A 24,535-nucleotide genomic window follows, 5' to 3' on the forward strand; every position below is an offset into this window, starting at 1 on the left:
TTATAAGCTTGGTTTTAGACACTGTTCAGATGTGACCATAGGCAAGAATCGATACATGGAATTGTACTAAACTGCAGTTCGACTGCACCTACCTGCCACACTGTGAGCACTAATTCATCTGCAGTACCAACAAGCGCTCGTGTTATCCAGGCCGTCCAGAGCATGCTATACAGAGTGTCTAGAACAAGGGCAGGGAAATATATACTGACAGGAAAATATTTATGATGTAAACTAGGCATGTTTTTAGCCTATTAACCACATTGCGAGCATTTCTAGTCCAAGCTACTTAACTGCTCAGTCACCTGGCTGTCTGGAGCCTTTGGCAGGTGGTATTCTTCAGGGAAACTGCAGCACAGACAGACACTGCAATGTTAGAAGTGTCTGTTTGTCTTACTCAGCATGAAAAAACATGTAACAGAGACAGGAGGAGCACACAGCCTGTCCACTTTCACATTCAACATAGGCAAGATAAAGAAAGCTAAGACCTTTGAGTCCCAAGCAATCACCTACTGATATTCTTCAGTTAGGCCTAACAGAATTACCTGGAATCAAACAAACATGTACTGTCCATCCTGGGACATGCTGTATTAAACAAACAAACAAAACCAGACAGGAACCCCATACACAAGTGTCAATATCTGAAATCACAGTTGTTTGAATTGATCACTTCCATACAGCAGTATAATCACTATGCAGATTTCCAAGGCACTTTGAATTTCTTAGTGATCTTCATTAACAACTTGTAGTTCCGAAGAGAGAGGTACGAATCACGCTGCAGGAGCCAGCGCGTGCCTACTCTGTGTTGCAGCGTTAGAACGCACGATTGGGGTGGCATTAAGAAGCCACTTCCACATTGACTCCACTCAAAGTTTCTTCATCTCTTTCACTTTTTGCACTCGGTGCCAACACCGCATTCAAGTATCTGATTGCAAACTTCGCCGTTCCAGGGAAAGCACTAAGAAATCTATCAATAAATGAAGCTCCTGCTTAAGCCTTTTACAACAAAACTGCTGCAGTTGCCCCAGCTTCTGGAGAACTTTTATATTAAAATTTTAAACATCAAGAGAAGTCTAAAAAAAATACAAAGCTGCATAACAACTTGAAATCAAAAGAAGACAGTCAAGCAATTGTGGAAGAAAGTTTCTACTTTGCTGCATTTATATTAATTAAGAACTGAAATTGTTAAACATTTAAAGCATGAAAACAGAAGCTGTTATCAATGAACGAACACATATTTGACAGTTCATTTTTTAATAGAAAGTTCTTAAATTATGTTTTTAAAACAATGCTGAGAACAGCACAGATCAGCTGTAAATTTGCAACCTGACAACTATCTTGTGGCATTTCTCATGCTTTTTGTTTCTTTTTGCGGTATAGGATACTCTGGATTAAAAAAAAACAACAACAACAACAACTCTTTCCATTACAGAAAACCAACAAAGATAGTTAAACTCACCAGCCAAGTATTTTCAAGTTACCCATATGTTGCACAGTAGACAAATACTCAACCATCTGCACCCTCTCCCCCAATCCTGGATCTCTCAAAAATAATGTCTCAGTGCTTTGGATTAAATGATGACCAACTGAATTGATTTTGTCGTCTCGGCAACACTAAATCCAATGACAGATCTCTTTGTTCTTTTTCTGAATCCACCAGCTGATAGCCAAGCATGTTTATAGCACCTTTACAAACTTCCTGTATTTTCTTAATTTTTTGGAAGGAAAGAATATTTCTCCAGGCCTGTGAAACACTAACCGCATCTCGAGATGTGATCTTGAAGGCTTCTTTTTTTTTTCCTGGTCCCTGTCCATGTGTGATGTTATAGATCCAGCTTTTGAGCGTGGGGGTCAAACTAAGATCTGCAAACTTATACATTTCTGAGATTTCTGATAATGGATCTCTGACCAGATCTTCAAAACGGATCATTAAGTAGCGATCTTTAAGGAAACCAGGTGGTTTTAGAGTAGCTGTTTCATAGATCTGAACATGACTTCTACAAATCTCTTGCATTACTTTGTACTTGCTGTCTTCCACTTTAGTGCCATTGGTACTCAGAACAATCCCATTGTCACGGGCTAATGCTTTGACCGATTGTTCCCGTGACTTGACGACTGCCCTGGGGTCACGGACCAAGTGAATAATTTTCAGATTCAGGGATGGATCAGTGAGAAGTGGGTAGAGGACCTTCAGATCAAAGAACCGAACCTCCTTGATGACGACATGGCTGTAAGTTTTACAGGCTTCCTCCACCTTGCTGAATGGGTACCGTCCGCAAAGAGTCTTGCATGCCATTTCACTGGTTATGTCAGTACGTTGAAAGGAGTCACAAGCAGGAGCTGAACACAGCGCCCGACTCACTGCCCACTGGAAAAGATCTGATAAGTTTCTTTTCCAAGGCATGTAAGCATCAAACACAGACATGTCACACAGAAACACCGACCGGACTAGGTCGCGCACCGCCATGTGCAAGACCTTGGCACTGTTCTGGTACATCGTAACCCACACGTGCCACGCAGGCTCCATCAGGTAGAAGACGCTGGGGTGCTGGCTGAAAAGTTGACCGACAAAAGAAGATCCAGACCGCCAGGAGGAGAGAATGAGGATGTGGACTTGAGATGGTTTCTCCTCAGGCTGCGGCATGAAGCTGCTGTACCGGGCATACATGAAGAGTAAGAATCCAGTCTGAACCGCAACAAGAAGTATAATGACTGTGCTAGGAATCCGAATCCTTGCCATTCTCGTCGAGGAAAAATGACAAAAGAAGCTGAAAAAGAGAAGGAAAATGCTGGTGAACCACTGCCCATATGGCACAATAATGGTAAAACTTATACCACACAAACTCTTGCATTAGTAAAACCTTTCTTAAAATATGCATGTATGTATTTGGAACTATTTACTTCCTTAATCAGTGGCACTGGGAGATGGTCATCTGCAGGTGACAGGTGTCGGAAACTGAAATAAAGTAATGTGTGATGGCAAGATCACAACAGAAATAAGTTTGGAGCAAATGTTTGATGCTGAAGGAAACCTTGGGTTGATGTAGGTTAACTGCTGGGGAAAAAAACATCTACAAAATATACAAAGCCCTCAACTTGAATTCTGGTAAATACTACCAAAGGGAAAAAAACCTTTCTGAATCGCTCCACTGTATTTCCATTTCAGTATGACATTACAAGGGCTCCTGTCCCTTAAACAGAGTAGACAGGAACATCAGTAACTGTGGCTACTGAAATAAAAATAATCTTGTTATCTAATGTGAGCACTCTACCCTGTGGTGGCAGTAGGGCGCTGCTCTGATTGATGCATGTGCACAACCCTGTATTTTCCAAATTGCAGAAGATGGGTGAAAATTCACAACCTGAAGCCGCATCTGGCTACAGATGTTAAAGTGAAAAAGCAGCTGACATGTGTCTTTGGGCTGGAGCGCACTCACTCCATGATTTAAGGCTCTGAGTTTGCATTTAAGGAATTACCTGTTCGTGAGTTAGAATCAGTCTGCATGTAACTCTTGGGAAATTTTAGGCACGTCAACCCCAAGTGGACTTCTGTTTTGTTTTGAAGTCAAAGTTCAAGGCACAGGCACCGCGCACAACTTTTTACGAGAGGTTTTTGGCACCTAACCGTTGTGCTCTCACTTTTGCAGATTCCACTTGTAAGCAGTCGGTATATGTTAGCAAGCATGGTATTAGGAAAATAAGAATCCTCATTTATGAAGATCACCTTGAGAGTTTTACATATAAGCATTTGCTATCTAGCTACATTTAGACATCTTTTTTTCTTGTTACATTGAAAAGTACGTATACCAACACACTCCGGACTCTTGAAAGTAAACCATGCAGAACAGCAAACACAGATACACATTCATTTGACGTAATAAATGCATGAAGTTCTTAAGGCCACCCTAATGCAACATGAAAAAGACTATTAATTAGTACCAAAAGCTGAAATAAATGGTCAAATGAAAGAGATAGTAAAAATGGACAGTTTTGGTTCCTTTAACTGCCTGAATGTCTCTTCACAATATAAATAAATGTGTTCTATAATAAATTAACACAATTTTGCTATTAAACCTTTGTATGTAAGACAAGAAAAACAGTAGACTACTAGTTGAGTATGAAAAAGGAGTCAATAAAAGCATCTATCTTCGGTATCATGCAGTATGTTGTAAAGAGAGCAAGGCAAAAGAGTAAGGTACTAACCTGATAGTGGAAGTTTTTCTCCCGAAGTACCATCTCTCACTTGTAAGATACATAATCATGGAATCATTTAGGTTGGAAAAGACCTTTAAGATCATCAAGTCCAACCATTAACCCAACACTGCCAAGTCCACCACTACCCCATGTCCCTGAGCACCACATCTATGTGTCTTTTAAACACCTCCAGGGATGGTGACTCCACCACTGCCCTGGACAGCCTGTTCCAATGCCCGACAGCCCTTTCCAGGAAGAAATGGTTCCTACTTTCCAATCTAAACCTTTCCTGGTGCAACTTGAGACTGTTACCTCTCATCCTACCACTTGTTACTTGAGAAAAGAGACCAACACCCTCCATGCTCCAACCTCCTTTCAGGCAGTTCAGAGATCAGAAGGTCTCCTCCCAGCTCCTGTTCTCCAGCTGAACCCCCCAGGTGCCTCAGCCACTCCCATCACACTTGTGCTCCAGATCCTTCACCAGCTCCATTGCTCTTCTTTGGACACAAAGTTCTGCATATTCTTTACATCCACTCTAGTTTATAACCACTCAGCTAAAAATGCCTTTTTACTGTTTTTTATGTTACCTACTTCAACATACAATCTGTTTCTCCAGCTTAGCAACAGCATTCGTTTATCTCTAAAACCAAGGTTATCACATAGTTTTTGGTGGTTGTGCTCCCACTGATACAAGGCCCTTTTTTCCAGTGGTTCCACATTCTCACTAACTCTACGCAACTATCCATGATGTATGACAGCAATAGCACCACCTAGGATGAGACCCGTGGCCCCCTAAGGGTCTCTCACATAATCCCAATGTTTATTAGACAGTCTGCTAGCTTGGAAGAAAGCTACCTGCTTGTTTTTCTTGACCTAGCTTTCTAGCATTGAGACAACTCAGCAATGCACAGACCAGCACTGGAGCTGGAAGAAGGTAGGGAATAAAAAGGTATGGAAAGGCAAGTGAGTGGAGGAGACCCAGACCACAGTTACCAACAAAACGCAGCATCTGTAAGAATATTCTCTTGTGCCATTTTCAGTGCATGAGACCAAATACATATCCAGTTCACTGGATTTTCTCTGTAAACAGTGACTTTTATTTCTGCATTTCTCACACTGGGCACATGTACTTCTATTTGCATGTAAATACCCTTTTACCATTTGCAACTGCATTCTGCAGTTAGCTCAGACCCCTTTAACGTGCAAAACCCATCAAGCTCTTTCATGATTTTTGACAAATGTTAGCTGAGGCAGAAGCAGGTTTTGAATACCCTGAAGAATCACCTCATAAAGTTGCTGAATATTATACACGTATAGATATTTATAAATGTACTGAGTAGATTACATTATATCATTGCCTTAATCGTGAGAGACAGGACCTTGTGATCCAGGCTGCTCCTTCTGATCTTCTATTTATTTCTCGGCGGGACTCACCAGAGGGTGCTGTTAGCAGTTCTTTCAGCACGGACCGGCAGCAGGCCCGAACGCCATTAGTTACCAGGTGAAACAGCAGCCTGCCTCCCCTCTCTCCGCAGAGCCCGCCCCAGCTGGGGCCTCGCTCCCTCAGGGCCGCCGGGCCCGTTCCCGCCCCCGCCCACAGCGGCGGCTGCACCCGCCCGCCCAGAGCGGGCCTGCCGGCTCAGAACACGGCGCGACAGGGACACCCACCAGAGGGGACAGGTGTCCTGGCACTACTGCCACTTCAGCTGCCATCTCCATGACAAACCCTCCAGCAAGCACCTCCTCATCTCCCCATGAAGTCAGACAGACCAGAACTGGCAAAGAAGCCACAAGAGGCAGAAAAACATCCTGTGAGGGACATCGAGTTGCAGCACAGAGCACTCCACACTTCCACACCTCTCAGCTCAGACACCTCAAGTACTGCAATATTTAGTGGTATCACAATACATGCTTTTGTACATAATGAGTACTGCTAAGCATAAATTATTTTGATAACAGTTACAATGATACTCCTTTTCTGTGATAGTAGTATTGATTCTTTTGTGATACTATTTCTTCAGGGAGAGCTCTGCTAACAGCAGAATAATCACGCCTAATCCTAACAAATTATTGAGACAGAATCATCTATTCACAAGCCAATCAAATGTTCAAACGTGATCTGAAAAGCATCTGCACATATGGTTTAGTTGTCAGTCCTGACTCAAGCTCTGCCACTGGGCTTGTCTGCTCACGGCTACTAATGGAAACAAGATCCTGGACTAGCTGAACCTGGGTCTGCCCCAGAATAACTATTCTTACATATTTTTCAGACACGGAATGGTAGAAAATAATGGAGGAGCAAAGAAATAAACTGTTCAGCAGATGATCAGTTAGCTCTTGCTTTTCACGGACTTCTATTTGTCCCATAAGACAAGTAATGTTGGAATCAAGTATCCAGATCTTTGCAGGTTAGCACTGAAAGGACCACAACTCCTCAGTAAACTTCCTTTCAGTACAGAATTCAACCTGAACTGACCTAGTAAATAATAGTAAAAAAACCTTCATAGCTAAAAAAACAAGCCAAACCAACCAGACAAACCCACAAACCCCAAAACTAAACAAACAACCCCCTCACACACACACACCCTAAGACCCTCCTATTAGCTGCTCATTCTTTTCTGGGATGCCAAAAAGGCTGTAGAAAGAGTGCCTCACATTATTGCTGTAAAGAAACATGGACACTTTTGAGCTTGGGACAGAAGGCTGAGATGAAAGACTCCCTCGGAACAAACAAGTCTGGGTCTGTTGCAGGAAGACTGAAAAATCTGGCTGGAATAAAGCAAAACAACCGAGAGAAGAATTACAAGTACCTGCTCCCCTAAAAGGACTTCTGAGCAACTGAATCTTAGCTGTCTTTGTCAGTCTTCCCCAGTCATTTTGTGTCTGAGAGGATTTCCAGCACACTTTCATTTAAAACAGGTTTTGCAGCACTTTTAAAGCCAAAGTCTATAGATGACACAGAAATTACTTCAACTATATTATGTGCTCAAACTTTTGCTAGTCAAAAGTGATTTTGTCCTGTACGCTCGTTATCTACTCTAAATGCTGACTTTCAGAGCAATCATATGAGCTGAATCTAAGTATCATTTGTATATTTAAAAAAACAAAGAACCTCAGTACTGACTCTTAAAAGAATGGTAATTGTAAATGTCATTGTGCATTTTACAGAAATAACAGAAAAATGTTTGTGCGTGGCATGATACACAAAGATCACCTGAAGGTCTACTATACCTTATCGAGAAGTTTATTCACTACATAGCTCACGTACAAGACATCGCACCAATGCAGCCACTAGAATGGCTTCTATGAGCTAACATTAGAAACACCGTTTGCAGCTCACAAAAGTGAAATGCAGGAACGTGGCAAAGCCGGTCCAAGAAAAATGCATAATATTACTAGTAATTCCTGCTATAAATCACCCAGCTGACAAAATGTCACTTTCTAGTGTTCTTCCACAGCTAGAAATGACATATCTTCAACAAGGCAAAGCTTACTGTATCACCAACAATATACAGATTGGTCTTTGGGGAAGAAAAAGACAGTTTGGAGGGTGCCTTCTATATAGCCACTGGTACTTCAAAAAGAGTTAAGTGTTTCCAAGAGATGATCATTGCTGAAGAGTTGGAAGAGTTAATAAGCCTGCTTAATTTTTTTAATACAATAGTGAAAATGGAACTGAAATAATAAAAAGTACAGCACATGTACTGTAATCAGACATTACCAGATGTTGTCTTCTCCCTCTGGTCTGCCTGGTGAGGCCACATCTGCAGCACCGGGTCCAGTTCTGGGCTCCCCAATTTAAGAAGGACAAGGAATTACTGGAGGGAGTCCAGCTAGAGCTACAAAGATGCTGAGGTGTCTGCAGCATCTTTTTTATGAGGAAAGGCTGAGACAGCTGAGGCTGTTCAGCTGAGGAAGCTGAGAGGGGATCTTATCAATGCTTACAAATATCTCAAGAGTAGATGTCAAGAGGATGGACCACACTCTTTCCAATGGTGCCCAACACCAGGATGAAGGGCAATGGGCACAGACTGAAACACAGGACGTTCCATCTGACCATGAGGATAAACTTCTTTGCTGCGAGGAGCCAGAGCCTGGCCCAGGCTGCCCGGAGCGGGTGTGGAGTCTCCTTCTCTGGAGACATTCAAACCCGCCTGGACCCACCTGTGTGATCCGCTCCAGTGACCTTGCGTTAGCAGGGGAGTTGGACTAGATGATCTCCAGAGGTCCATTCCAACCCCAACCGTTCTGCAATTCTGAATTCTGACATTATATTAGCATTTCAGCTGACAGCATTAATCCAGCTTTTGAAAACGTACTTCCTTTTACAATCTAGTGGAAAATGAGATTGGAAGAGTTGCTTCCAGGTAATCATAATGCTTACATACTTTATAATACAATTAAACATACCATAGATTTCATTATCTGACCAGAAAAAAATATTTTTTTAAAAAAAGCTACTGGGCTTTTTTTTTTTTCCTTAATATTGTTTGGAGTAAGATAACAGTGTTGAGGCATAGCCCTACACCACCTGTTTCTCCATGCAATGCAGCTGAAGATCACAAAATGTCTTCATATACTAGAATTACCAGTGTTCAAGAAATGAGGTCTGCTGTGTTACAGTTTTTGTTAGGAACTCTTGCTGTTTTTAAGGATGGCACAACTGGAGTGACAAAGAGACACTGAGAGTGCCTGTATGCTATTCACTTATTTGAGACTTCACCTGCGCTGGTACAATAGTGTCCTCAAATTCAAACAGCCTGAGGACAAACGGCTTGAGGTGTGCCCTGTGTGCCCCACTGAGGCAACCGCTGCAACTAACGACAAATTCTTTGTCTGGTATGTCACTCTCACCTAGAAACACAGGTTAAACACAGTAGCAGAAAAATGAAAAGGCATTTCCCGGAATGACGGGAAATGTTACCTAAAGCATCCAATTCCACCAGTTCCAGCAAACAAATCCACCTTAACCCGGATCGGCCATGTTCTCGGGGGGCGGGAGGGGAGAAAGGAGGAAAAAAGGCTGTTTTTCAAGAGCTTTACCTCTGTCAACAGTTGACTACCCGTTAAGCAACGCCCGGCTCGGGACCGTGCGACATCAGCTCCGCGGCGGCTGCCGCAGCAGGTACCGCCGCCACTTCAGCAGCACGAGCAGGGGCGTGTGCGAACGGCTCTAAAACATCCCCTGAAACGCACTGCAAACGATCGTAAACACTGTTGTTAGATACCGAATAAAAAAGGTCTGTCATCGCCTGGCTCGCCGACAGGGACCAGGAGCCCTGTGGGACAACCCTCCCCCCGGGCCGGCCCGTACCTTCCCACCGCCTCCCGGCACCGCCGCGGATCCGAGCTGCCCAGAGAGACAATGAGCCGCTTTCAGACGTGGCTGAGGCGCCGGGGCAGCGGGAGGAGCCGCGGAAGGAGCCGATCCGCCCCGCAGCCGGAGCATCCCCGGGCAAAGGCGCAGCTTAGCAGAGCCCCCCCCGCAGCACCCGCCCGCTCCGCTACGGCCGGCGGAGCCCCCGCAACGGCCTGCCCGCGGCTGCGCCCGGCAGCCTCACCGGAGCTGTCCCGCTGCATCTCCCGGCCGACTGCGCCGTCCGGCCCGTGGCCAAGGCCGCTCCACCGCCTCTCCTCCGCCTCCGCCCCCTCAGCGCTCCGGGCCCGCCCGCCGCGACCGCTCCCCTCCGGCTGGCCCCCCGGCCCGCCCCCGCCGCATCCTGCCCGCGCCGGGCGAGGAGAACCGAAAGGTCCTTCCCCCGCCCCCGCTGCTTGGCTAGTTCAGAAATAAGCATTGAGGTGGTTCCTTTCACCCGAGCATCACCCCTGAAAAACGCAGGAAGCAGGGCTCTTACGCGTCCACACCCCCACTTTTATTTCGGCACAGGACTTTCAAACAGCTACTTAATTTCTTCCTCTTACAGAGCCACTTAGAGAAATCAGGTTAACTTGCTTCTCTGCTTCCTCAATGAACAGCATTTAGGTTGCTCTCTGGTGTATCTGTACACAGCATGTGTAGTAGCAGCGCAGTGGACTGCAGGGGTATTTTTACATCATTTTCTGCTGCTGAAGGGAGAGCCCTTACAGGGAGCCTTTAATGCTAGTTACAGTGGATTCTCAGGTTTTTTTTCCTTGTACTCCAGTTTATTGCTCTAGCCGTGAAATCTTATCTTTTTTTGTTTGTTTTTTTTAATTGCTTGGTTATTTACAGAAGTAGAATGCCTCTCCAAGCTTGAAAAAGGAGCCAGAACTATGAACCAAGAGCCATGGTCAATATAAAAGTGATGCAGGAAGATAACCACAGCACAGCTACCGCAAAGAGCATTTTTTCCCAGCTGTAATAATATCTGCCTTTACTGCTTTTTTCACATTGCACTCATCCCAATTGCAAAATACGTGTCTTTCAAAAGAAATTGAGGCAATTAACTTTTTTATTTCCACCTTTTAACTTAAATAGTTCTCTTAAATTACTGCTGAGGATTTTTTTCCAGCTTTTTCATTCTGAAGGAAAATAAAACATAGGATTATTTTCCTCTGTATTTTTCTGAACCTGACCCTTTCATAATTTCTTTTCTCACATGCATTCACTGAACTGTTGCTCTGAACAGTGTCATTTGTCTTAACAATGTGGAAGGATACAACAGGAAAGAAAAGTGACATAGAGATAATGGAGTCTCCCAGTATTATTGTTGTTTTCTAGCATTATTTTCTTTCATGTTCCAGTTGCTACCTTGAACAGCCTTCCGTTCAGCTTGCAGGTCTGTTATGCGCTCCATTTTTCGTGGGATTTCTATAGCTCAAACCCTTAAAATGGGCTTCTGTGGTCTGCCCAGAGAGTTCTCTCTCTTGTGCCCACCCTAATGCTTGTGCAGGCACATAGCAAATTAGTTCAGGGAACTGACTTGTCTGGAAAAGTCAGGATATTTGGTAAATATTATCTTCACCATAGTGAACTCTCTGAATTAACTCACACAGTTACACAAGCACTATAAGCACTGCAAGGGAGAAGAGCTGGGACTACAGCAGACCAGCTCCACATCAGCTTGAGATAGTGGGGAAACAAGCTCCCAGCCCCTTCATTCACCCTGTGTAGTGCCTAGAAACACTAAAAAGCAGTACACAGTTTTAACTCTGTGCATTCTGATACAATCCCAGGCTGCCAGGTACAGACTTTGGGAATGAAAGAGCAAACTTGAGTGTGGGAAACTGCAGCGGGTCTGTGGAATCCTTGACAGAAAATATGGGAGTAGAGATCAGCCTTGAGATATTAAGATTTACCCTTGAGAAGGTTGGGAGTAAAGGAGTATCCGGAGAGAGGAGAGATGTATCCGTGAGAGAGAAGGGGATAGAAGAATAACATGGATGATAGAAATATTAACCAATGAGATGTTAGTGCTGTAACTTGTAACCAATAGCGAAAAGACACATGAACTGGTAGATTTGTATAAAAATGCACTTGTAGCAATAAATGGCACCTATTACTTTCATCTTGAAAGAATTTGGTCCATGTCGTTTGTCTGTCTCAACCACGACATATGGTGACCCCGACGTGATCCTGCCTGAAGAGGATCTCGCCTAACAAGGTGACAGCGTAAAGCTGTGAACAGCCGAAGAAGAGCTGTGGAGACGGAGCCCGGTACAGCTGATGAGAGCAGCCGCACAGAGCTGCCGAAGATCCGGATCGTTGAAAAGACACCTTGCTAAGGAGTAGGTGAGCTACCAGGAACAGGGGAGGTGAAACTTACCTAAAGAAGAGGGTACTATATTGTCCACATGGAAGCTGCTTCTGAAGAAACAGGGTGTTAGCCTTCCGGAACTGACTTTAAGAAAAATGTTACTATGGGGCAAAGCACAAGGTTTAGAGGTTAATCCTGTGACAGCATTTAGTGTGTCACAATGGATGGCCTTGGGAGATAAATTGTTTGATAGTGCTACCCAAGGGTCCAAGGAAGCAACTGAACTGTTAACAACCTGGCGCTTGTTATTAGACACTCAGAAAGAGTGAAAACAGCAACAGGCAGAGGCGGTGGAGGGGGATGGTCTTCCTGGCTCTCCTGGGCCAGACTCGGAGGAAAAATCAAGATTAAGTACTACTCCGATCCCCTCTGTTACTAAAGATTCATCAAAACCGCCCAAGTCCATATTATCTGACATGGATAAGGATCCGCGGCACTTTCTTGGAAAGTTAAAAGGAATAAAGGAGGAGCGTACCTATGTGTGGCCCCGAGATCAGAAAAAAATTATGAAAGAGTCGTATACATATGTGTGGCCCCGAGGTCAGTTAAAAGCTATGAAAGACTCACATGAAAAAACAGCGTTATGGTCTCGGGAGGGGCCCTCAGAGCACCAGTCTGAGCACCGGCCAGAGCAGTGCGTTCAGCCGACCGCTCCACTGTCATCAATCACGGCTCGAACCTCTCCTCTACTATCATCAACTGCGGTTCCGCCATCTGCGTCACCGCCATTAATCACAGTTCAACCCTCTGCCCCGCCGCTATCAGTCACGGAAGAAAAAAATTGACATTTTTTTTTCCTATCCCCCCTTGCCTGGAGATTTAGGTGGGGAGGACCCCCCCGTGGTGAGCCAGACCGAGCCAAATAACGTAATTCCTACAGATTTGGGTCCCTCCAACCTGCCCCCACCTCCCTCCCACACTGAATTCCTGAGGGTGGGGGTAGAATTTCAGAGCGTAAACCGAACGTACCAAAAAGCTGGGATTTACTCCCAGTTTCGATTGCAGTTAAACCACGGGACCCTGTGCGTTTCTGGAGACACTAGTTGACACGCCACAACTACAGGCACAATAACTTTCTGAAATCCTGAGGCAGTCAACAGACCTCGCATATCAAGCTATGATAAAGGTGCCTGAAACCAACAATGCAGCCAAATCATTTGCAACTATTAATCAGGGTCCCAGTGAGAATTACATGCAATTTATTGACCATCTTCAAGAGGCCATCAATAAGCAGGTTGAAAACTTAGAAGCTAAGGAAGCATTGGTGTTGACATTAGCAGTAGAGAATGCTAATGTTTGCTATCAACATGTTATCTGCAAGCTTTACAGTACATATTATGTGTTTCTGTGTATTGCCTCTCTGAAAATCAAGCAGCTTGTTAGGAATGTGAGTTAATTGTTTTACTAGTTGTTTTTAAGTGCGCCATAAAACTCTCTCCCCATTTTTCCCAGTCGTGCTGCAAGCAGCCTGTGTTTTCTACCCCTCCCTCCCCCTTCTCAAGGTTTTTACTTGCAAGATGGGGTCAGGAATAATTGTTTTCAGTTGTGTTCCTGAAAAATCAGTATTGGGAGGTGTTTTAAAACTTAGGAAAGCACTCGGAATTATAAGGAAGGAAGATCTTGTTAAATATTGAAATCAGTGTTTGCTGCTGTTTCAGTTAAATGATTGGGAAAAGTGGCGGAGAATAGAATTTTGTTGCAATTAATGTTGTTTTTAAGGTGAGAAGAGCAGGACAACATAAATCTCTACAAGGGATCATTAGATCATTACAGACAGTTTTACAGCTGGAACGGTTTGAACGTCAACAAGCTGAGAGAGAGTTAACTGATAACACACAGGTCACAGTAAACTTGCTGAAGTCTGCAAGATGCTTTCCTCATTAACCTGTTCTCTTTGTGGGTATCGGTTTAAGCATGTTGCAATTTTGGTAGGTCTTTGTTATATGGTACGATAAGTTCACAGTCTGTTAAATCATGAGAATCCATTGACTCAAAATGTGCGTTTTGTGATAATACAGAAGATCATAAGTAATTTAGTTCTTTACTGCGTGAATGTGATGGTAAAATTTTGTGTGTAGTAGCTGTTATTTTTTTTTCTCTAGCATGCTACCTTTATTCTGGCATTCAGACTTGCGCAACTCTGTGACAGGTTGTGTCTCATCTCGGTGTGGTGGATTTGGTTTTTCTATATGCACATCATGTAAAGAATCCTGGTTTTGGAATAACAGCTGTAGCGCACCAGATGAGACACTAAAAAAAAACCAAACCAAACCAAAACAAAACAAGGCCTTGCCCAGTTCAGCTCACTGCGACGGCGGGGAGGGGGCGAGTGCCGATGGGCTCTGGCGCGCGCTGACCTGTTTTGTCAGGGAGACCCAGAGGCACTGCTACCTGGCCGGGCAGTAAGTGGTTCAAAGGTGCAATGCAAAAATTGAGATATTGTCTTAAATTGGTGTAACTGTGATCCATCTGCATATTTGAACTTGGTATATGGTTTTCATATCTGAGCTCAGTATTTTAGTTTGCATATTCATATTTGGTACCAAAAAGAATCTTGTTTGGGGAGATAATTCCAAAATGGGAACTGGTTCCACTGCTACAATTCCACCTTGCTCCCCCTTAGGATGCATCCTTACACATTAGAGTAATTGCTTATATTGTTAGAAAAGCATTTAAATCGTTAAAATGCTATGATAGATGTGAATTTAGAAGAGGTTGTATTTAAAAGTTGCTAGAATATTAACTGATTTAGATTTAGGAAAATAGAATAATGGATTGATGTTTATTATACTGGTTTATACTGTTTTTTGACATCTCTAAATTGTAATAGGTAAATGGAGCTAAGGAATGTAACTATTTCTGAGCTACTTGAAATTGCATATAAAGTGTATTATGGTTGAAATGAAATGGGAAACAAGAGAGCAAAATATCCCAGGCCTGTGTGCAGCTCATTGTAACTGAGGAGCTTGCCAGAGCCTCCCACTTCGTACCAGTGATTATACCAGCTGCATGGCCTTGACTATATCTGAACTGCGGCAAGAAGAGAAAGAAGAAGAAAGAAAAAAAAAAAAAAAAGGAAAAAACCTGTTTTCCCGCTGCTAAGCAGAGAGAGGGGGGCTTTACTACCCCCGCTCTGTCTTTTTTTCCTGAAGTGTTGTCATCCATTTTTGTTGTGGCACTGTGTTGTTTTTCGGCTTTGAATCAGGGGTTGTTGGTGTTGTTTATTTTTGCTTCTGTCTTGTTTCCTAGGTTTTGGCACATCTGGGGAAAGAGCTCATAATTTTACCTCCTTGCTGAAGTCAGTCTTTTCACACTGGTCAGCTTTGGGGGGTCACAGTGTTCAGTGCTTCTCTGGGTCAGACTGGTACTGATTTGAGTGTGGAGTGGAGCCAGATTGGTTTGATGTGGAGTTCAAACTGATGTGTTTTCATGCTGGGCTGGACGTCTTGCCATCTCAGATGGGGGCGAGAGGGAAGTTTTATTTCCCCCCGCGCCCCTCCCCCAAACAATGTTACTGCTAGAGAGCTGTAATACTGCTTGAAGGAGTCTGAGCGTGAAATTTAAAGGCATCACCAGTGGATCCATAGTTCTAATGAAACTGGAACATTAAACCAAAAATTTGTTAATAGACTTATTCTGTGGTAATTAGTTGTAAGTGACTTCTTAGTAAATTCACCATGCTAATTTTTGAGGTCATGGGAGAAAACAAAAGAAAGGCCGTTTTTTGAGACCAATGGAATGCCAAATTTGGAACAAAGTTTAAATACCTGAATTCTTATAGTTGTTAGAAACTCCTATACCTCTCTTAGGTTAAGATTTGTTAAGTAAATTGTAAGCTCAAATAACGTTTTCTGAGAATTCTGTTTAGTTGCATGGCCTACAAGAAGCTGCTTGGATGGTGCAGATCTGCTTGCTGCAAGTGAGAAATCTCCAAGGAAATTTCAAATGCTGTATTTCCACTCGTATTAACAGCCAATGTTTCGATAAAGCAAATACTACACTGATAGATCTGAAACAGGACTTCGATCTGGTAAGGGAAAACAATATCCAATAAATATGACAGCCAAAATGGAGTTGGAAACTTTGAGGAATAAATTTATGACAACCTTACAGGCTGGCTGCATTCAATTGGACTTGCAGATTTGTCTATTTATAGCTACAACATAGAAACAACCTGTGGCTATTGTGGGACAGTATGATGAGACTGCTAGCAAACTGATATACCGATTGTTATATACCAATTGTCACTCTGATCCAGAAAAGCAGGGAATGAATTTAAGTTTCAATAGGCCATGATCCTTTTGTCATATATGTACCATTTGTGAAATTTAATTCTGATTTTTTTATTTTATTTGTAATCTATGTCTTTGTAAACTGTACTAGCTGGTTTTCTTAACAGCACAGCTTTTGGCATGCATAAATGTAAAATGTAAATTGCTGCAGAACCTGCAAGTCTTTAGCATCAGGTCATAGGCCATACTTGTATTTGGTCTGATCCTACATACTTGCAAAGTTTTTGTTTATGGTTCTGGGAAGTCTCATAAAGCTGTAGCCGTTTGATGTAAAGATAACAATTGGCATAATTCTGTAAAAATTATTGAAGGTTCAACCCAATTAGCAGAACTTGGCACAGCTTTAAATTACTTAGAGCTTTTTAAGGAGGAACCTCTAAATTTGATTTGTGATTCTGAGTACGTAGTCAAGGTCCAACGCACGTATCTGCTTCTGAACTGTGTTTTGGTTTTGTTCCTTTTTAAAACAAAAAGGGGGGAGAAGTAGGGAAAACACCACAAAACCAATTGTCAAAAGCATTGTATGTGATGAAATATTTTGCAAGTGTGACCCAAAACCATGCTAAATCAGAAAGAACCTACATTAGTTATGGCCAAATCACTAGTTAATGGTCAATGGAAAAGGCCACATCAATTGATAACCTGGGGGAGAGGCTCTGCTTGTGTCTTTACAGATCAAGGGCCGCAATGGTTGCTGGCACGAAACGTGAAACCTGTGTTATCTTCCTGACAATGATTGTTGCAGCTGCTGTGTTTTGGATGCCTGCACAGACAAAGACTAACATGTGGATTACTTTAGCCAACATGACTGGCCAGGACTCCATATGCCTAGCTATGGCATCTCCGGAAAACCCGTTCCACACATGCTTGGTTGACATCCCCCTTGATGACTACAGCAGCATCACACAATTGTTTCAAAATAATGGTTGGTGCAGAGGCATTGCAACAAACTGTAATAATACTAACATGGCACTTTGGATTAACTGTCTCCCGGAAATAGACATTGAACCACAGGAACTGGAATTGCTGGCATCTATGCCCATGGATGCTCGTATCCAGCTGGTTTGCGAAAAGTGCCAGGACAATATGCTAAAGCATGAATGGATAAAACTGCAAAATGTTAATGCTACCCTTGGTGACTGCAGAAATGAAACCCAATGTGCAGTGCCTCGCAGAAGAATCCAAGGGATGTCATTGATAATGTGGGACAGCGACCCCAAAGCCTCCTGTATGGTGTATTCTTGATCTGTGGAGATAGAGCCTGACCAGGAATTCCTTCTAATGCTGTTGGAGGACTGTGTATTTTGGGACTATTAACTCTCTTAACACCCAATGTATCTATGATAATAGATCACAGAAGAGCAAGACGAGAAAAACACTTTTTGCATGTATATGAGTCAAAATGTGATGATAATGTAGATTTTTTGGGGATCAAGGTTAAGGGTTTTAGGATCTCTTGTATCTGGTGTTGGCACAGCTAAAAGCTTTAAATATTTTAGAAAATTAGGATGCTGGCTAGTTAAGCAAACTAACAGAACTTAAAAGGCTTTAAGTGGACTTTTGTTAGATGTAGATTCTGTAAGACGTGCCACACGGCAGAGTAGGGCCGCGATAGATTTTTTTGTTATTAGCTCAAGGACATGGGTGTGAAGATTTTGATGGGATTTGTTAAATAAATTGCTTAGTGGTTGAGGGTTTTTAGCATGGTTGTTATCAGTAGTGAAAACAGGACTGATCATTTTGATGATTGTTGTGGTTGTGTTACTAATGTTGCCATGCATGATTTCTCTGCTGCAAAGGGCCCTGCAGCGGACAAGGAGGACAGCATTTTTAGCACAAATACAAAAAGGGGGAATTGTGGGAAACTGCAGCGGGTCTGTGGAATCCTTGACAGAAAATATGGGAGTAGAGATCAGCCTTGAGATATTAAGATTTACCCTTGAGAAGGTTGGGAGTAAAGGAGTATCTGGAGAGAGGAGAGATGTACCCGCGAGAGAGAAGGGGATAGAAGAATAACATGGATGACAGAAATATTAACCAATGAGATGTTAGTGCTGTAACTTGTAACCAATAGTGAAAAGACACATGAACTGGTAGAATTGTATAAAAATGCACTTGTAGCAATAAATGGCAGCTATTACTTTCATCTTGAAAGAATTTGGTCCATGTCGTTTGTCCGTCTCAACCACAACACTTGAGACTTGAAACAACAACAAAAAAATATATGTGTATACAGCAAATGCTCCTTGCAATAACTTACAACTCACATGTAAGTAAATAAGTTTCACAAGCACAAAAATGTGTTGAATAACCAAGACATGGCTCCCCACGTTAGTGTTTCACTTTAAGAATAGGCTGGAGTCCATCCAGCACATATAAACTGGCCATTTTGAGAAGGAGAAAAGAAGAAGGAATAGGCAGACCTCCAAACTGCCAGGAGGTTGAATTCTAGAGGACCATGGACAAAAGATGGGGTACTGCTGTGTAGGTTGCTTTTTCACATTTCATAGCCGCACCACGTCCTAACAGCTCAAGAGAACTAAGACACTCAGAATTTTGTTACCTAGCACCTAGAATTGTTTTAGACCCTCCTGCCATAATGCCGCTTTGTTAGAATGAAATCTTAACTACAAAACTGAAAACAATTGAAACTTAATTGTTTTCCCTTTTAAGCTTATCTGGCATAAAAAGTAAACCCAGAAAGAGAAAATAAAATTAAATAATCTTCCCTGCCACCACCTCCCATCAAGATGAAGGGACATAGCCTTTCAGTGCTCACCAGGTGGGTATAATTGACTTAATTTTTATCTATTCTAAATTATCATTTAAATTCCAAAAGTAATTATTCACTTGCTTTGGAACTCTGAAGCTTCTCTGGTAGTTCTTTTTGTTCGTTTTCTTTAAACAAATACTAGGCTTCCCTGTTTTACTATTCCAAACTCACAGTTAACGGTCTCGTGCTACAGTAGTAAATGATTGCGCAAACCTTGCAGACAGTATCAGCCACAACCCGGTTTCTCACATCAACCTTGAATTTATCCATCATCCTATTAAATAACTAAATCAGTTAGCATGAATAGTCACAGTTACAGAAGTGTGGCTCTGACACTAACTTATCCACACATTTTTTCACATTGCCTTTTTCCTTTCATAATGCTCGTAAATGAATAAACAAAAAGCTCTTGACAGAACTCTAGCTCAGACATGAATTAATTTACAATACAGTAAAAATGGCTTATGTCATTACTGTTAGCATATTATTTCCGGTCTTCAATGTTTAGCAAAACTAAGATAATGCAAAAAGCAGCCTTATTGCTTTCTACCGTTTTTGAAGTGTGTTTCAGTTGCAGACAAAAATAACTAGGTTCTTCTTTAAAACTGTCAAAAACAGTAAAATTTTCAGTCTCAGTGTTCCCAGAAAAAACAGATGAATGAATATGTATTTTAAAAAGGAAGCATGTATGGAACATACTTACAAAGTTCTGTTCTTCTGAAGTAAAAAGTGTTTACAGAATAAAAGCAGGTATCTATTTTTGAATTGCATTTATTTTAAAGTGTTCTCAGGCATCTCCTCAGGACTGGTGCTGTTTGTAGGTCAGTACTGGAGACACTGGCAGAACTGGCGATATTGGAATTGTAGTCAACACCTGGTTCTGGAATACAAACATTTTAATCCTACCGAACACCCAAAGAAAGATAAGGAGAATGCTGACATACTGAATCCAGGCAAATTTAATCATTTCCCAAAATCCTGGCTGATATTTAAAGAAAGTCAAGGCGTGTTAACGAAGAAGCTTCTGATACTATCACCGCAATAACGAAGCAAAGAAACTTGGAGGTGGAAAGGCACAAAACTCATTAAGACATCAGTTTGTGTAGCAAATACAAAGCCTTTGAGCCACAGAAACCCCTGAAAGCCTTTCACCATAGCATATAACAGAGGCTGCAGATAATGTCTGTCCTATAATACATTTAAACCAGTTACGTGGAAAGTGCCTATTTTGTCCCTGACTCACCAGGAAGTAGTTATTGGTAATACTCAGTAAACAAATTTTGTAAGAAATGTGCTCCATACAGATTCTTTTAAACATAGGCTTGTTCTTGTCTGAGAAAATTAGTAAAGAACACAATGAACAAAATTATTTTGTAGAAAACAAAAAATTCATGTCTGTCTGCACTTGTAATAGATTTGCCACATCCACTGTGGGGTTATTATTTGGTGACCTTACCTTGCACACAGATTTCTAACGGTTTGCTTTAGGTCACAGAATACGTTATCACACATCACTAGTGGCATCTCTGACAGACTGGGACAGCAGGCAAAGCAAGACTTAATAAAGATTTAGTACAGCTGAGAAGCAACACAGATTCCCACTAGAGAAAGACAAAAAGTGGTTATGCAAGTAGAACGGACTGGAGGAATGCGCAAATAGTCCTACAGCATTTGTTTATCTAACAAAGTTTAGCAGCAATTCTGGAAGAACATATACTGGCCAAATGAAAACTGTTAAGGCCCAAATAATGCAACCCAGTTATGTCACAGTTTGTGCAGTTTTCAAAGGATATAAGATAACTTCCACTGGGTAACGAATAGTGGCGTTAATGATAAATGGTTCATCTGTTGCTCTTCCAGTCATCCAAAGAGGGTTGGGATCTGAAAAGACTGTTGTCACTAAAATGGGGAAAGGAAATGTCCAGGTTAAAGGGCTTTTCTGTCTTAATACAGAACTCAAAATCCTCAGAGAACAGCTGCCAATACGCTAACTACGGCTGTCCTGTGATTCACCGCTACACGTTCAGGCTTACCATTTCTATCCCAATATGCTGCAATTATGTTTGTTAGATCATAGTCACTCGCAAAAGGACTTGTGCCATTGACCACAGACACCTATTAGAACAAGGAGATATTTGCGTTATTTGTCCACTCTTCAAGAAACTAATTCTGCTGAGTTTTCCATGCAAAGTAACCATGCTCTTGAAGGAATGCACATGAACATCAGACTGAACATCTTGGCAGAATAACCTCTCCCATTTTTAAGCCTAACAAGAAAATACCAGTTCCACAGTTCTACAGTCCACTCTGTGCAGAAGTACAAATAATGACGGTGTCGCCTATTGTACTAGGAGGATAGTGAGGAGGGGAAATTGATGGGGAAGGAAAAAAAAAATATGTCCTCACATTGTATCTGGTATCCAGTCCACAATGGTGAAGTAATTGCCTCTGGTTCAACTTCAGGTCTCCATTCATAAAGAGCTGAGACCCTGGCACCGGAGAAAAAAACTGAAGAAAAGCCATGCTCTGCATTACAAACGTTGACATTCTCTGAAATGGTGAACACAAGAAAAAATAACTTAAGGAGGGGGGAACACAACAAATTTTTCTACCTCTTTGTATCTACAGATTTTCTGCATGGATTTGATTTTTTTCTGACTCACAAGTTTCATATTTTCACATTAGTCTAAACAAGGGAACACAAAATAAGAAATGCAAATTAATTTTTTTTAAAAAGTGAACTACCTTAGTTGTTAGTTAACTTTATAAACCAAACAAAGTTCCACAGGAAATTCAGTTAAGTCCAACAGTCTGTGGCTAATGACAGAAAGAACTGACTTGCCGTGACACATGAAAAGCAGCAAGATGACCAAACACATTCATTGGAGACACAATTTAAAACAGCAGGCAAAGCCAGCTAAGGACTCCTGCTCTGTAACAAGGGTCAAACAAGGAAGTTCCTTAGCCCTTATCAAGCACTTCATCTGAATGAAAAATATTCACATTTATGTAAAACAAAGCTGTTACAAATACTGCAACTCCGTGATATTAATCACTGACCTAATACTTCAGCATAAATTTAGGACTGCCACGTATTTACTCTGGGTTTCATAGGTTTAAGAATGTTTTCTACAGCACACAGCTATACTTGCTATGCTTATCCATCTGCAATCAGCAAGACTCTCTTGGGTAAATTCAGCTTCACCTTCCTGGTAAAACTTCTCTGTGTGGCTGCATCCAACACAGCTCTATGGTACTGCTCCTTTCAGATGCATCTGTGGGTTCTAGTGTTTTACTCACTGCTTTAGGTATTAATTGCACTGCCACCTGCGATACAGTGGCAGCAGAATTTAATTTTCCTTTCTCCCTGTAACACCTTTTCCCCTTCCCAGTTATAACATACAGAAGATCCTGGCTTATGATTACCATTGTTTCAAGAGTTGTTAAGTAAGCAAAATCTATGGAGTTTTAGGCTGTTGAAACTATCTGGTTATGTCAAGACACAGCAGTATATGTAACAATGCACATCTTTCTGCCTTCTACAAGACCCTCAGTTATTTACTAATGCCACTCACACTGACATCCACTGTTGTGCATTTCGGTCCTCTCCACGCTGCTCTATGGCCCAAGAGAATACACAGCTTCAAAAAAAAAAAAACCCTAACATATCAAAATACACAACAGAGCTAGACTAGGAATGACCCAGCAGAGGAGGAGAAAATTAAATATTTGTTAGTAAAATAAATCTTTTAGATAGGAATTTCAAATGTGGAAAGGTTCTTCCATCCTTTGCATAGCCACTACTGGAATATTACAGCGGGTCTGTATGTCACAACAAACAAAACTAAAAATGCTCACATAAAGGTGGTAGGAAAAGAGTAGAATCAGCTGAACGCCAACGACATGCTCTGTAGGCTGTAGTGGAAGTTCCAATTTAAAATGCAGCTGATCCATTTTGCCATCTTGATTTTTGTCTTCTTCTCTAGTCTAAAAGAATAAGATTTTTTCTAAAGATGTGAACTTCTGTTAGAAAAACAAAAGAGGTAAAACCCAAGGGGATATCCACAACTGTAGTATGTACATACTAAGGAAGCAAATAAACTGCATAGTCAGGAAAGCAATAAAAAGCTGGTTGACTTTATAGACACAGGACCAGAGACAAGTAAGAAGACTGCAATTTTGTCTGTTATACAACGTCCCGTATGCCCCCCAAGGAAGGAAAACTCAGACGCTTCAAGGTCTCTTTTGCTCTATGCCCTTCCAACCACCTCCCCTGCATGCTACAAAACATGCCTTATGGATCTTCTGCCATATCCTGTGCAAATGTGTGATTGATGGTCAGGCTTTTGCCTCTTGCTGTTGCAGCCTGCCTCTTAATGGCCTCTGTATGCCAGTTCGTGGTTGTGAGCCAAGGCTTCCTAAGCTTCATGTCACAAATGCCCAGTACTTCAGCTATTTGTGAGCATCACAGCATTCGTAACAGAGGTGATGCAGAAAAATAACTGCCACTGTGGAATCTCGGAAGGAGCAAGGGCTGCAGAGCAGAGGCACACACCTGCTTCCAAAACCAGGGGATACTGACAAACCCCTCCAAAATTCAGATGATGATGAACCATATGGCCGCGGGGGGACAGGACAACAACTGATCTGAGGAAAGTAAACTGATGTGTTCATGCAAACCACCAGTGGTGTTTAGAGACACGGTTTAGCGGCAGACTTGATAATGTGAGGTTAATGGCTGGACTGGACGATCTTATCAGTGTCTTCCAACCTAAATGATTCTGTAACACTGAGTGGGCGTAAAACTGCACTGGTTAAAAATCATTTGTCCCAAGGAGGTGTTGCTGTGACACGAGGTGAGGCAGCAGGGCAGGACGGGCCGCCTGCTCGCAGGCCCTGCCAGCCCCAGCCCCAGCCCCAGCCCCATCCCCGGCCCCAGCCCCGGCCCCGGCCCCGGCCCCGGCCCCGGCCCCAGCCCCGGCCCCATCCCACCGCCGTCCCGGGGCAGCCCTACCGACAGGAGCGGGACTCGCAGCCGGTCCTCCTGGAGCCTGTTGAACGCTGGGAAGGTGCTCCACGCCAAGAGGCTCCCCGGGCCCGGGCCGAGGGTGGCCACGAAGAGCACCTCGTACCGGAACCGCACCGTGGGCTGCTCCCGGTACGCGCTCTGCTTCAGCCAGAAACCTGCGGGCAGACACAGTGCGAAGCCTCAGGACCGCGCCGGGCCGGGCCGGGGCGCGCCGCGCGGGCCGGTGGCGCTCACCGTGGCTCCGGTAGGCCAGCAGCAGCGGCGGCACGTACGTGAGCCCCGCGATGAGCAGCAGCGCCAGCGCCGCGGCGGAGCAGAGCCCGGCCCGGTAGCGCGTGTGGAGCGCGGGATGCGAGAACAGCTCCACGCCGGCCATCGCGAGCCGCCCGCCCCAGCGCGCGCCCTCACCGTGGCAACGGCGGGGCGCCAGACTGACGGGACGCTGCGCCTATCAGCACGTCGAGGCGCCGAAGGGGCACGGGAGCGCCAGCCAATGAGAATGTACCGCTGCATT

General features: G+C 43.1%; 2 protein-coding genes across 4 annotated transcripts; both read right to left on the bottom strand.

Moving 5' to 3' along the window:
* On the bottom strand, positions 1-9,375 carry LOC309444762 (carbohydrate sulfotransferase 5-like). The gene is made up of 2 exons (XM_082062855.1): positions 9,235-9,375; positions 1-2,765 (listed from the first exon to the last, which is right to left on the bottom strand). Exon 2 carries the CDS (start codon positions 2,735-2,737, stop codon positions 1,556-1,558), a length of 1,182 nt encoding a protein of 393 aa, XP_081918981.1. The 5' UTR covers positions 2,738-2,765; positions 9,235-9,375; the 3' UTR covers positions 1-1,555.
* On the bottom strand, positions 9,254-24,422 carry TMEM231 (transmembrane protein 231). 3 transcript variants are annotated; one of them, XR_014185155.1, is made up of 8 exons: positions 24,256-24,422; positions 24,007-24,176; positions 22,851-22,979; positions 21,399-21,542; positions 21,026-21,107; positions 20,781-20,891; positions 19,696-19,976; positions 9,254-9,386 (listed from the first exon to the last, which is right to left on the bottom strand). XR_014185155.1 is itself a non-coding variant. In XM_082062856.1 (7 exons), exons 1-7 carry the CDS (start codon positions 24,395-24,397, stop codon positions 19,792-19,794), a joined length of 963 nt encoding a protein of 320 aa, XP_081918982.1. In that variant the 5' UTR covers positions 24,398-24,422; the 3' UTR covers positions 18,856-19,791. The 3 variants fall into 3 exon arrangements, 2 of the variants coding, with proteins under 2 accessions (XP_081918982.1, XP_081918983.1); XM_082062856.1 differs by lacking the exon at positions 9,254-9,386 and having other exon boundaries at positions 18,856-19,976; XM_082062857.1 differs by lacking the exon at positions 9,254-9,386 and having other exon boundaries at positions 19,934-20,593; positions 20,710-20,891.
* Between the last annotated feature and the right edge of the window lie 113 nt (positions 24,423-24,535).

The sequence above is a fragment of the Streptopelia decaocto genome (assembly GCF_964273445.1).
Source record: "Streptopelia decaocto genome assembly, chromosome: 11".
NCBI classification, from domain to species: Eukaryota; Metazoa; Chordata; class Aves; order Columbiformes; family Columbidae; genus Streptopelia; species Streptopelia decaocto.